General features: G+C 41.0%; 1 protein-coding gene across 1 annotated transcript; it reads left to right on the forward strand.

The window, feature by feature from the left end:
• Window positions 1-953: 953 nt before the first annotated feature.
• On the forward strand, window positions 954-13,743 carry LOC109077037. The gene is given in 6 exon segments (XM_042754199.1): window positions 954-4,645; window positions 5,805-8,359; window positions 8,903-8,921; window positions 10,329-12,736; window positions 13,342-13,420; window positions 13,724-13,743. Coding segments are annotated over 6 exon segments (7,638 nt in total). The 5' UTR covers window positions 954-2,088.
• Window positions 13,744-15,157: the final 1,414 nt, after the last annotated feature.

A 15,157-nucleotide genomic window follows, 5' to 3' on the forward strand; every position in this document is an offset into this window, starting at 1 on the left:
GACCGTGAATGTCTTCATAACGGATGAGAATGACAACTCCCCTCAGATATTATACCCCTCTCCTGAAGGAAACTCCATCATGACAGAGATGGTCCCCAAGGCTGCTCAGGCGCGCTCCCTGGTCTCCAAGGTGATCGCCGTGGACGCGGATTCTGGCCAGAACGCGTGGCTCTCATATCACATTATTAAAGCAACTGATGTCTGACAGCATGAAACCTCATTGTGTCCGTGAAAGATAACGTAAAGCCCTCTCTCTCAGCCACGTGCTCTCTCCCACTAAACACTGGACGTCGGATAGACGTGCAGATCATGTCTATATTAGGTCCGTCGGTCCATGACCATTTCTGAACATCTATTCGACGTCTAAACTAGGTCCACTATTTTGACGTCCAACCATGACCCAATTTGGACGTCATCTTGACGTTCAACATTTGACCTTTAAACTGGGTAATTTTTTTTGGACGCCATTTGGGACGCCTATAACAGGGTGCAGGGAAATTTACATGATTAATATGTATTTATTTGTTTTTATAGGCCTATCAACATGATTAGCATGATGAAGAGTTCAGATAAAAGTTCTAAAAGTGCCATCTGAAATTTTTCGAGAATGATCTATTTTTATCAGCTTGTATATTTAAGGTGCAATAATTTCACTTAAATGGCAAATGCAAATTACCATTAATTGTCATTTAAGTGAAAGTACTTTAACTATACAGGCTTTATAAAAATGATCATTCTAGGAAGAATTTCAGATGGCACTTAGGAGGCTTCTTCTTTTGCATCTGAACTCTTCACATGGCCAGATTACTTATGAACAAACACGATTTATTATGTGAATCCCGATTTATTTATTCAGGCCATTTTTTTTTTTTCACATTTTTCCTGTTTTTTTCTTTAAATGGTTTATTTAAAGTAGCCTAATCAAAGTTATTTGATCATCGCGCTGGTATCCGTTTCCACTTTCTTCCTGACCTTCATCATCATCCTGGCCGTGAGGTTTTGTCGCAGGAGAAAGCCCAGATTGTTGTTTGATGGAGCTAGACATTCCCAGCGCGTATCTTCCTCCAAATTACGCAGAGGTGGAGGACACGGGAACTCTGTTAACGACATATTTTGGCTCTTTCACGTGTTTTATTGCAAACAAGTGAGTGCCATTTTGAAGTCAGAAAAGTACCTGCGTTAAGATTTATCCATCCATCCATCCATCCTTCCTTCCTCCCTCAGGTAGCCAGTTGTAAATCATGGGGCATACTGCACGAATCTATGCGTTTTTACTTGTTTGTATTTTTATTTTTTTTTCACATTAGCTATTTTGGATTCTAAAAGGTTAAATTTGTTTAGAGGAAAGTAATCAAATTTGTCTCATTTTAACTAATCATCACATTTATTTCAGCAATATTGGTATGGTCATTTTTTGGGTGTCCGTATGGATCCTGATATTTTTCATTGAATCAGTTATAAAACATTGACATTTTAAGTATATTTATGATTCTTTGATCCTTGTCTCCTTACTCCTTTATATGCTGATAGTTTATAAATAGAATTAAACTCGGATGTCTGTAACATTCCATTCAGTGAAATGTTGCAAACGTCTTTTTAGTCGACTTGGGTGTGACATAGAGCAGGATTTCTTAGGCTGTCTGAGGTGCTGCACTGGCATTTGGTCGTAGTCTTTGTTTTCTTTTTTCGTTTTACATAATAATTGCTCGTACCATTCTAACGTGCCTTGGCTTTCTTTCAATACCTTTCATCATGTGTTCGTGTTTCTCTCTCACTCTTCAGAGAATGTTGCTGCTGGCTCTTGTTTTGCTGAATGATGTTAAGTGTACAAGCAAGATCCTATTCCGAGATTTAATCCTACGAGAAATGTTAATATTATGCAGTTCTTTATTGTGACTCATAGTGTCGCTGTTTACCTGCAAAACCATGTGTGTCTTCACTAGACATCTCCCCACCCTGATTATGATGTCATACACTGGACCTCAAGATCGTCTTGTTAGAGAAATCGTCGACGGTGACAGAAGAATTGTATATCAGGGATTGAGCCTAGATTTCTAACTTCATTTGCACACTAATGTTTTGGCTCACATGTTAATAGTTGTATTTCTGGATTTAATTTTTGATCAACTTCTCGAGAATTCCAAAGGTTTCCTTGCTGTAAAAATGTTTGGCCTTTTGTTCTTCGTGCTGATGGCGCACACCGCTTATGGAGACGTGAGCTATTCTTTTCCGGAGGAGATGAAACGCGGATCTGTGATTGGAAATATCGCAAAAGACGTCGGGCTCGATGTGAACAGACTTTCATCTGGTAATGCTCGCATTGATACGGAAGGAAACCGAAAACGATACTGTGACATTAATATAAATACTGGGGAATTGATTGTAGCTGAGAGAATCGACAGAGAGGGGCTGTGTGGAAAGAAAGCTTCATGTGTTATAAAACAGGAGCTCGTTCTGGAAAATCCTTTGGAGCTGCATCGTTTTATTCTAAATATTGAGGACATAAATGATAATTCGCCTTCATTTAAACAAAATGTGATAAATTTCGAAATACGTGAATCAGCAGACAAAGGTTCTCGTTACTTATTAGATGAGGCCCATGATGCGGATATTGATATGAATTCAGTTAAGTCATATACACTTGAAAGGAATGAACATTTTCTTTTAAACGTAGTTACTCGGGAAAATGGAAGGAAATATGGAGAACTTGTATTGGATAATGAGTTAGATCGTGAGCAGCAGAAAGAACTGACATTAATTCTTGCTGCGGTGGACGGCGGGACTCCACCGAGATCAGGTACTGTAGCCATACACATCACTGTGCTGGATGCTAATGATAATGCTCCAGTTTTTAGTCAGGCCGTCTATAAAGTCAGTCTGCCTGAAAATTCTCCTGTAGATACTGTAGTGGTGACAGTGAGTGCATCAGATATTGACGAAGGACATAATGGAGAGGTGACGTATGAATTTGGACATTTATCTGAAACCCACCAGAAAATATTTTCACTGGATGCATTGTCTGGTGAGATTAAACTAACGGGGCTTATTGATTATGAAGAAGAAAGCTCAGTTGAATTGCCAATTCAAGCTAAAGATGGCCAGGGGTTAGCCAGTTATTCTACTGTGGTAATTGAAGTAGTTGATATCAACGATAATGCCCCTATAATTTCGGTTAAATCTCTTAAAATCCCGATTCCCGAGAATGCGTTACCCGGTACAGAGGTTGGCATCATTAATGTGCAGGACAGGGACTCTGAGAATAATGGACAGGTGCGCTGCTCCATTCAACAAAACTTTCCGTTTAAACTCGTACCATCAATCAAAAATTACTATTCTCTGGTGACCACAGGTGAATTAGACCGCGAGCTGCTCACTGATTATAATATTACAATTACTGCTACTGATGAGGGCTCTCCGCCTTTATCTTCCACTAAGAATATTCACTTGACTGTAGCTGACGTGAATGATAATCCACCTGTATTTCAGCAGCACAATTACCGAGCTCATGTGCAAGAAAATAACAAACCGGGCTCCTCTATTTGTTCAGTATCAGCTACAGACCCGGACTGGAGACAGAATGGCACTGTAGTTTATTCTCTGATGTCCTCTGATGTTAATGGCGCACCGGTGTCATCCTTTCTATCCATTAACGGAGACACCGGAGTCATTCATGCTGTGAGGTCGTTTGATTACGAACAGTTGAACAGTTTCAAAGTGCTCGTGTTAGCCAGAGACAAACGGTCTCCTCCTCTGAGCAGTAACGTGACCGTGAGTGTCTTCATAACGGATGAGAATGACAACTCCCCTCAGATATTATACCCCTCTCCGGAAGGAAACTCCATCATGACAGAGATGGTCCCCAAGGCTGCTCAGGCGCGCTCCCTGGTCTCCAAGGTGATCGCCGTGGACGCGGATTCTGGCCAGAACGCGTGGCTCTCGTATCACATTATGAAAGCGACTGATCCGGGACTTTTCACTATCGGTGTCCACAGCGGAGAGATCAGGACGCAGCGACGTACATTTCTGAATCTGACAGCATGAAAACAGAACCTCATTGTGTCCGTGAGAGATAACGGACAGCCCTCTCTCTCAGCCACGTGCGCATTGTATTTACTTATATCAGATAACTTGGCTGAAGTTCCAGAACTGAAAGACATGTCTCGTGAGGAGAGCAGCTCCAAACTCACGTTTTATTTGATCATTGCGCTGGTGTCCGTTTCCACTTTCTTCCTGACCTTTATCATCATCATCCTGGCCGTGAGGTTTTGTCGCAGGAGAAAGCCCAGACTGTTGTTTGATGGAGCAGTAGCCATTCCCAGCGCGTATCTTCCTCCAAATTACGCAGATGTAGAGGGTGCGGGAACTCTCCGCAGCACTTACAATTATGACGCATACCTGACCACGGGCTCGCGCACTAGTGACTTCAAGTTCGTCAGATCTTATAATGAGGGCACGATGACTGCTGACCTGACTCTGAAAAAGACTCAGTCAGCTGTGGATGATCTTGAAGGACTCGATGCAGCAATGGGTGATTCGTTTCAGGTAGGACTTGAGATTTGTTTAAATTTAATATTTGTGTTTTCAACTGACTGCTTTCTTTGGCAATGTTCTTTTTTCTTAGCAGTTCACGCGACTCTTTCAAATACTTGATTGTAGACACATGAACAGGGTCAGATTGGAGTTAGAAAATATTGAAAGTATATTGGAATATTGAAAGTGACTTTTTTTATTTATTTTAACTTTTACTCTCGCCTCTGGCTTGCTTAGTTTGGGACATAATATCCAGCGATATCGTCGACTTGATTACACAGATACTATTTAAACTGAACTGGGCTGGGTGATGACATCACTGAATTTAATGATGAACTGCCTTTAACTGAAAATTGAGAATTGTCTATTGTCATTTTGCATTATGTTTGACACACTATTTTCCTATTTAATACGGTAAAGTGCTTTGACACAATCTGTATTGTGCAAAGCACTATATGTAAATAAAGATGACTTGACTTTTTCTGGTTATGTATGAGGTATTTTTTGCCACTGTTTTAGACTTATTTTAAAGTCAAGCTGTAGAAGTTTTGTTAGTGATCATTTAAAGATTTCAAGGACATCTATCTCATTCTTTTGACGAATGCTTTTGTCGAGCTCATTAAAACATTTCATCAGACATCAGTATATGTGTCCTTATATAGTCTGCCATTTGTAATTGTCTGTGATAAAATATTGCTGTTTAAGCAGTTTTACTTTTCTATTTATATGTCGTATTTATGTGCAGTTTGTTTATAATGAGAATTAAGTTCATATGTAAGAAACATCCTCTTGAGAGAACTAATGTCCTTTTAATCTGATTGGAAGAGGCATGTTTTCTGTGTTGCTGTCCATGGTGCTGCACTGCCATTTACTACTGCTTTGAGTATTTTGCTTGTATAGATCTCTATCCCCCCCATGTTTGTATGTTTGTTTGATCGATTAATTTTGAATGACATACATACCGATGTCTTCTTTATCTCTTGCACTTAAGAATGTTGCTGCTGGCTTTAATTTTTGATACACATAAAAAAAAAAAAAAAAAAAAAAAAAAAAAAAGCTAAAGAATTATACAACACGCGTTCTTTGTATGTTCTCACACTTAATTCTGTCTAAGATTGTCATGCAGTTCCTTATTTTAACTCATAGTGTCGCTGTTCACCTGCAAAACAATGTGCGTCTCAGTACACATTTCTCCACCCTGTTTATGACGTCATACGCAGGGCTTCAAGCTCCTGTTGTTGTAGAAAATCGTCGAAAGCGACTGATTGCCTGATAATGGTGTACTCCTCTCGATTTTTCTGAATTTAATTTTACATTTGTCGTATTGTACATTTTAATTGTTTTGTTGTTGGATTTCGGTTTAATATCTGAAGCATTCCAAAGGTTTCGTGTTGCTGCTGAGATGTTTGGCCTTTTGTTCTTCGTGCTGATGGCGCGGATCGCTTATGGAGACTTGAGCTATTCTTTTCCGGAGGAGATGAAACGTGGATCTGTGATTGGAAATATAGCAAAGGATCTCGGACTCGATGTGAACAGACTGTCATCTCGTAAGGCTCGAATTGATGCTGAAGGTAACAGAAAACGATACTGCGACATTAATCTAAATACTGGAGAGCTGATCGTAGCGGAGAAAATCGACAGAGAGGGACTTTGTGGAAAGAAAGCCTTGTGTGTCATAAAACAGGAGCTTGTCCTTGAAAGCCCTCTAGAATTGCATCGTTTTATTCTCAATGTTGAAGACATAAATGATAATTCACCACAATTCACAGAGAATGTCGTTAAATTCGAAATACAGGAATCAGCAGTCAAAGGATCTCGTTACTTATTAGATGAGGCCCATGATGCGGATATTAGTCTTAATTCTGTGCAATCATATACACTTCAAAACAATGAACACTTTATTCTTAATGTACTAACCAGAGAAAATGGAAGAAAATATGGCGAGCTAGTGCTGAATAAAGAGTTGGATCGTGAGCAGGAGAAAGAGGTAACATTAATTCTTACTGCGGTAGACGGCGGGACTCCACCGAGATCAGGTACCGTAGCCATACAAATCACTGTGCTGGATGCTAATGATAATGCTCCAGTCTTTAGTCAGACCAGTTATAAAATCAGTCTGACTGAAAATTCACCTGTAGATACTGTAGTGGTGACAGTGAGCGCTACTGATGCTGACGAGGGACAAAATGGTGAAGTGACATATGCGTTTAGTCATTTATCCGAAATTGTCCGGCAATTATTTTTCCTTGATACAATGTCTGGAGAGATTAAACTAAAGGGACTCATGGATTTTGAGGAGGAGAGTTCAATTGAATTGCCGATTCAAGCTAAGGATGGTCAAGGGTTAGCCAGTCATTGTACAGTAATAATAGATGTTATTGATATCAATGATAACTCCCCTATGATTGTAATCAATTCCCTCCATAGCCCTGTTCCTGAGAATGCATTACCCGGTACAGAGGTTGGCATCATTAATGTGCAGGACAGAGACTCTGACAATAACGGACAGGTGCGCTGCTCCATTCAGCAAAACTTCCCGTTTAAACTCGTTCCTTCAATCAAAAATTACTATTCTCTGGTGACCACAGGTGAATTAGACCGCGAGCTGCTCTCTGATTATAATATTACAATTACTGCTACTGATGAGGGCTCTCCGCCTTTATCTTCCACTAAGAATATTCACTTGACTGTAGCTGACGTGAATGATAATCCACCTGTATTTCAGCAGCAGAATTACAGAGCTCATGTGCAAGAAAATAACAAACCGGGCTCCTCTATTTGTTCAGTATCAGCTACAGACCCGGACTGGAGACAAAATGGCACTGTAGTTTATTCTCTGTTGTCCTCTGATGTCAATGGCGCACCGGTGTCCTCCTTTCTATCCATTAACGGAGACACCGGAGTCATTCATGCTGTGAAGTCGTTTGATTACGAACAGTTGAAAAGTTTCAAAGTGCTCGTGTTAGCCAGAGACAACGGTTCTCCTCCTCTGAGCAGTAACGTGACCGTGAATGTCTTCATAACGGATGAGAATGACAACTCCCCTCAGATATTATACCCTTCTCCGGAAGGAAACTCCATCATGACCGAGATGGTACCCAAAGCTGCTCAGGCGCGCTCCCTGGTCTCCAAGGTGATCGCCGTGGACGCGGATTCTGGCCCGAACGCGTGGCTCTCGTATCACATTATGAAAGCGACTGATCCGGGACTTTTCACTATCGGTGTCCACAGCGGAGAGATCAGGACGCAGCGGGACATTTCTGAATCTGACAGCATGAAAGAGAAACTCATTGTGTCCGTGAGAGATAACGGACAGCCCTCTCTCTCAGCCACGTGCGCATTGTATTTACTTATTTCAGATAACTTGGCTGAAGTTCCAGAACTGAAAGACATGTCTCGTGAGGAGAGCAGCTCCAAACTCACGTTTTATTTGATCATCGCGCTGGTGTCCGTTTCCACTTTCTTCCTGACCTTCATCATCATCATCCTGGCCGTGAGGTTTTGTCGCAGGAGAAAGCCCAGACTGTTGTTTGATGGAGCTGTAGCCATTCCCAGCGCATATCTTCCTCCAAATTACGCAGAGGTGGAGGGTGCGGGAACTCTCCGCAGCACTTACAATTATGACGCATACCTGACCACTGGCTCGCGCACTAGTGACTTCAAGTTCATCAGATCTTATAATGAGGGCACGTTGACTGCTGACCTGACTCTGAAAAAGACACAGTCAGCTGTGGATGATCTTGAAGGACTTGATGCGGAAATGAATGATTCGTTTCAGGTAGGATTTATTATTATTATTATTATTATTATTATTATTATTATTATTATTATTATTAAATTAATGCATTTAGCAGACGCTTTTATCCAAAGCGACTTACAGTGCATTCAGGCTATCAATTTTTACCTATCATGTGTTTCCGGGATCGAACCCCCAACCTTGCGCTTGTTAAATACAATTGTAGCTCCACCACTTGAGCTACAGAAACACTACTATTATTATTTAATAGTTTGGGTTTAGAGATTTGATGTGTTTTTGTGCTACATTAAAATGTCTTTTTTATATAATAATTTATTTTTATTAAATTGCCTTATTTTATATATTTATTGCACGTGGTTCCCGAAATAATAATAATCCATTACAGAAAGATAATTGTTTGTGCCCCAAAATAAAGGCGAGTTGTGTGATCTCACGAAATGTGAATCACTAAGAAGGTTCTATAAAATTTTATTTACTGTCTTTCTTTCTTCTCTTATTTTCTGCTATGTGGACATGTTTAAAAGCGCTCTGCATACTTATTATTTTTAAATGGCAGTTTACTGGAATACGCATCTGTTTGCTGTCCATGGAATGACATACTTCTGTTGTTTGCAGTCGAGGTTTGGCTCTTATGGTATAGTCTCGGGCACAGTGTCTGTTGCAGTCGAGGTTGATTGCTCTTTTCCTACGTTGTTGGGGATACTATAGGTTTGCACCACACACCAGTTGAGAGCTGATTGGGACTGCGAAATATAAATGATTGAGCTTGTTTTCTCTTCACATACTTAGAGAATGTCTGGATATCCGAGTATTAATGATTGGCCTCCGCACTTTTCAAACTGGGAGACTCTTCACATACTTAGAATGAATGTTTGTTGTGCCAGGCCTTTTGTGTGAGGATATTAATGTTGGTATGATCTTAGTGAGTGAATCTTTTGTGTGTATATTGTTTATGGATACGGTGTGAAGTAACTTTTTTGTGTTTAATCTGAGAAGTGTCATTCAATTTGTTAATTTTTGTTGGATTGGCTAGGAGTAAGTGCTTGGTCCAGGTCCAAGTTAATGGTGATCGCTGGTTTCAGCGTTTCTGATTCTCCATAAATGTCACACTGAGTGCATATGAAAGTGTGTAGTGAACTATAGGTTTTGTTTTTCTCCTTGCCATCAGTTACCTCTGATTGTCTGATGTCAGTTAAGTGAGTTATTTAAAAAATTTTAACATTCTCTTATCTTACAAGTGAGTTATTTATAAAATTGTTACATTTTGTGTTCTTGTGACCTCTGAAGGACATTTTTCTGCTCACGTTTGAGCAATTGTAAGTCAAATGTTTTACGAGTCGCTTATTTTAACATTTTGTGTGATCAAATCTTTGATGTATCAGTAAATTTTTTATTCAAAAAAAAATAATTAAACTTTTTATTTTCAATCCTATTTATTTTCAAAAAATCAATCTTAAAATAACAAACGCCGATTTCTCTTTTGGTCGGGCTGAAAATAACAAAGGTTGTTTTTTTTTTCATGCGGCTGCCCATGGTGCTGCACTGTCATTCACTTTTGGTGTTTTGTTAAAATTTTTACTTTTTATCTTTCTATACCGCCACGGCTTTATTTAACCTCTCTTATCTTTCTATACCGCCACGGCTTTATTTAATTTATTTATTTTAAATCCTGCAAAATACTGTGATCATGTTTATCTCAGACTTGCTGGAAACAATGCTCTTGGCTCTTGTTTTTCAAAATAATTTAAACTATATAACCGACACTTAATACTGTCAGAGATATGATCATTATGCAGTTTTTTATTTGAACTCCTAGTGTCGCTGTTCACCTGCAAAACTGTGTGTCTTCACTACACATCTCTCCACCCTGCTTTTGATGTCAAACACTGGGCTTAGACCTCGTCTAGTTGTAGAAAATTGTCGACGGTGGCTTTCATACTGTACTTCTGCCTATTTTCTCAGTTTAGATTTGCATTTGTTTTCTTTTTAGGTCGTAACCATACTTAAAAATAATAAGATGTGTTGCTGGGTTTAATTTAAGCATTTGAAAGGTTCTGTGTTACTGCTGAGATGTTTGGCCTTTTGTTCTTCGTGCTGATGGCGCACACCGCTTATGGAGACGTGAGCTATTCTTTTCCGGAGGAGATGAAACGCGGATCTGTGATTGGAAATATAGCAAAGGATCTCGGACTCGATGTAAACAGACTGTCATCTCGTAAGGCTCGAATTGACACTGAAGGTAACAGAAAACGTTACTGTGACATTAATCTAAATACTGGAGAACTGACCTTAGCGGGGAGAATCGACAGGGAGGAAATTTGCGGGGACAGGCTTTCATGTGTTTTAAAATTTGAGGTAATGCTAGAAGATCCATTAGAGCTGCACCGTGTTTCAGTTCAAATTCAGGACATTAACGACAATTTGCCTGTTTTCTCAAAGGATTTGATTACATTTGAAATCGGGGAGTCTTCTCTTAGAGGTACTCGCTATCGCTTGAATGCTGCTCATGACGCAGATGTAGGACAAAATGCAGTTCAGAGATACGACCTACAGAAAAATGCTAACTTTAAGCTCACGATCAGTTCAAATGTAGATGGAGAAAAGAATTTGGAATTATTACTAGATAAAGAATTAGATCGCGAGCAGCAAAAAGAGCTTACATTAATTCTTACTGCGGTAGACGGGGGGACTCCACCGAGATCAGGTACCGTAGCCATACACATCACTGTGCTGGATGCTAATGATAATGCTCCAGTCTTTAGTCAGGCCGTCTATAAAGTCAGTCTGCCTGAAAATTCTCCTGTTGATACTGTAGTGGTGACAACTAGACGAACTACTGATGCTGACGAGGGACAAAATGGAGAAGTGACGTATGAGTTCAGTCGTATTTCTGACAAAGCCAAAAACCTGTTTTCATTAGATCCAAATACAGGTGCCATTCGAGTTACGGGTTCACTAGATTATGAGGACGAAATTGTTTATGAATTGCGCATTGAAGGGAAAGATGTATTTGGTTTATCCAGTGACGCTAAAGTTGTAATAGAACTTGCAGATGTTAATGCTCCTGAGATACAATTGAAATCTTTGCGTACCCCCGTTCCTGAGAATGCGTTACCCGGTACAGAGGTTGGCATCATTAATGTGCAGGACAGAGACTCTGAGAATAATGGACAGGTGGGCTGTTCCATTCAGCAAAACGTCCCGTTTAAACTCGTACCTTCAATCAAAAATTACTATTCTCTGGTGACCACAGGTGAATTAGACCGCGAGCTGCTCTCCGATTTTAATATTACAATTACTGCTACTGATGAGGGCTCTCCGCCTTTATCTTCCACTAAGAATATTCACTTGACTGTAGCTGACGTGAATGATAATCCACCTGTATTTCAGCAGCAGAATTACAGAGCTCATGTGCAAGAAAATAACAAACCGGGCTCCTCTATTTGTTCAGTATCAGCTACAGACCCGGATTGGAGACAGAATGGCACACTGTAGTTTAATTCTCTGTTGTCCTCTGATGTCAATGGCGCACCGGTGTCGTCTTCTCTATCCATTAACGGAGACACCGGAGTCATTCATGCTGTGAGGTCGTTTGATTACGAACAGTTGAAAAGTTTCAAAGTGCTCGTGTTAGCCAGAGACAACGGTTCTCCTCCTCTGAGCAGTAACGTGACCGTGAGTGTCTTCCTAACGGATGAGAATGACAACTCGCCACAGATATTATACCCCTCTCCGGAAGGAAACTCCTTCATGACAGAGATGGTACCCAAAGGTGCTCAGGCGCGCTCCCTGGTCTCCAAGGTGATCGCAGTGGACGCGGATTCTGGCCAGAACGCGTGGCTCTCGTATCACATTATTAAAGCGACTGATCCGGGACTTTTCACTATCGGGTTCCACAGCGGAGAGATCAGGACGCAGCGGGACATTTCTGAATCTGACAGCATGAAACAGAACCTCATTGTGTCCGTGAGAGATAATGGACAGCCCTCTCTCTCAGCCACGTGCGCATTGTATTTGCTTATATCAGATAACTTGGCTGAAGTTCCAGAACTGAAAGACATGTCTCGTGACGAGAGCAGCTCCAAACTGACGTTTTATTTGATCATCGCGCTTGTGTCCGTTTCCACTTTCTTCCTGACCTTCATCATCATCATCCTGGCCGTGAGGTTTTGTCGCAGGAGAAAGCCCAGACTGTTGTTTGATGGAGCTGTAGCCATTCCCAGCGCGTATCTTCCTCCAAATTACGCAGAGGTAGAGGGTGCGGGGAACTCTCCGCGCAGCGCTTACAATTATGACGCATACCTGACGACGGGCTCGCGCACTAGTGACTTCAAGTTCATCAGATCTTATAATGAGGGCACGATGACTGCTGACCTGACTCTGAAAAAAACTCAATCAGCTGTGGATGATCTTGAAGGGCTTGGTACAGCAATGAGCGATTCGTTTCAGGTAGGGTTTTCAACTGACTGCTTTCTTAATGTTTGGCGGATTTAATTTGTTTAAATTTAATATTTGTGTTTTCAACTGACTGCTTTCTTTGTCAATGGTATTTTTTTCCTAGCAGTTTCACGTAGCTCTTTCAATGCTTAACAGTAGACACATGAACAGGGTCAGTTTGGGGTTAGAAAATAATCATCATTTAAGTGACTTTTACCCTTTTTTTCTGGTCATGTATGAGGTACTTCTTTTTTGCCATTCTTTTGGACTTATTTTTGAAGTCAAGCTGTAAAAGTTTTGTCAGTAATCTTTTAAAGATTTCAAGGACATCTGTCTCATTCTGCTGACGAATGCTTTTGTCAAGCTCGTGAAAACATTTCATCAGTCATCAGTAAATGTGTCCTTAAAGAGTCTACCATTTGTAATTTGTCTCTGAGAATATCTTGGCTAAGTTAAGCAGTTTTACTTTTCTATTTTTGTGTCGTCTTACTGTGTGCAGTTAGTTTAGAATGAGAATTAAGTTGCCTACTGTGAGTAACACATTCCCTTGAGTAGAAATCTTTTAAACGTCCTTTTAATCTGATTGGAAGAGGCATGTTTTCCGCGTGTTTTGCTAGGGTCCTGCGGTGCTGCAGTGTGCCATTTACTACTGCTTTGAGAATTTTGCTTGTATAGATCTCTATCCCTCCATGTTTGGTTTGTTTGATTGATTGATTGATTGATTTTCAATAACATACACACTGTGGTCTTCTTTATCTCTTGCACTTACGAGAATGTTTGCTGCTGGCTTAATTTGGCTACACCATTACATCAGAATATAAAACAATTGCCGCTACAACAAACAAGTAAACCGTGTTTTCTATGTTTTAAACACTTAATTCTGTCGAAATTAGAATGTCGTGCAGTTTCTTATTTTAACTCATAGTGTCGCTGTTCACCTGCAAAACAATGTGTGTCTCAGTACACATTTTTCCACACTGTTTATGATGTCATACACAGGGCTTCAAGGTCCTCTTTGAAGAAAATCGTCGACCTCGACTGATTGCTTGATATAGATTTTTCTGAATTTAAATTGTGCATTTTAATTGTTTTGTTTTTGGATCTTATTTCTGCTTAATATCTGAAGCATTTCAAAGAATTCGCGTTGCTTGTGAGATGTTTGGGTCTTTTTGTTTTTTCGCGTGCTGATGGCGCACACCCCTTATGGAGACGTGAGTTATTCTTTTCCGGAGGAGATGAAACGTGGATCTGTGATTGGAAATATAGCAAAGGATCTCGGACTCGATGTGAACAGACTGTCATTTCGAAAACGATACCGCAACATTAATCTGAATACTGGAGAACTGACCGTATCGGAGAGAGTCGACAGAGATGGGCTTTGCAGAACAGAAAGGGTTTCACGTGTTATTAAAAAAATCAGGTTTGTGCTGGAAAATCCTTTACGAGCTTCATTTCATTTGATATGGAGGACATAAACGGACAATTCAGCTCAGTTCAAATAAAGTGTTATTAATTCGAAATCCAGAAATCAGCAGACAGAAGGTTCTTTGACCAGAAAGGCTTATGATGCGGATATTGGTATGAATGTAGTGCAGTCATATACACTTCAAAAACAATGAACGCTTTTTTCTTAATGTACTAACCAGGCAAAATTTGAAGAAATATATAGCGAGCTCGTGCTGATAAAGGCAGTTAGATCGCGTAGTGGCAACAGGAAGAGGTAACATTAAATTCTTACTGCGGTAGACGGGGGGGGCTCCGCCGAGATCAAGGTTACCGTATCCATACACATCACTGTGCTGGATGCTAATGATAATGCTCCAGTCTTTAAGTCAGGCCGTCTATAAATTCAATCTGTCCTGAAAAGTCGCCTGTAGATACTGTATGTTGCAGTGAGCGCTACTGATGCGACGAGGGACAAAATGGTGAAGTGACATAATGCGTTTAAGTCATTTATCCGATTGTCCGGCAATTATGTTTTTCTTGATCCATGTCTGGAGAGCTTAACTAAAGGGTCCTTCAGTGGATTTTGAGAGGAGCGGTCACTTGAATGCCGATTCACCTAAGGATGGTCAATAGCAGCCGGAGGGGCTCGTACCCCCTCTCTGCTGCTTCTGAGTCCCGCCCCGCGAGGCAACGCCAGACGCGGCAGGCGGGCGGGAGAGCCGCCCCGAGGACGCAGAGACGCAGAGGGGGACAGCACACCACAGCGCGGCGCCAGCCCGCAGCCACGTGTGGACTTGTGCATACATCACACCGCACAGCCGTGCGGCGCGCGGCGAAGGGGGCGGAGGACACCAGCGCAGCAAACAGGGAAGGGGAAGCGGCGAGGGCGGGCAGGGAGGGGCAAGACAAGGAAGGCAAAGAGGAAGAGGGCGCGGGGGGAAAAAGAGAGGAAAAAGAGGAACGGCGAAAACGAGAGGGAGGGCAAAG

This window comes from Cyprinus carpio, unplaced genomic scaffold (genome assembly GCF_018340385.1).
Source record: "Cyprinus carpio isolate SPL01 unplaced genomic scaffold, ASM1834038v1 S000006476, whole genome shotgun sequence".
NCBI classification, from domain to species: domain Eukaryota; kingdom Metazoa; phylum Chordata; class Actinopteri; order Cypriniformes; family Cyprinidae; genus Cyprinus; species Cyprinus carpio.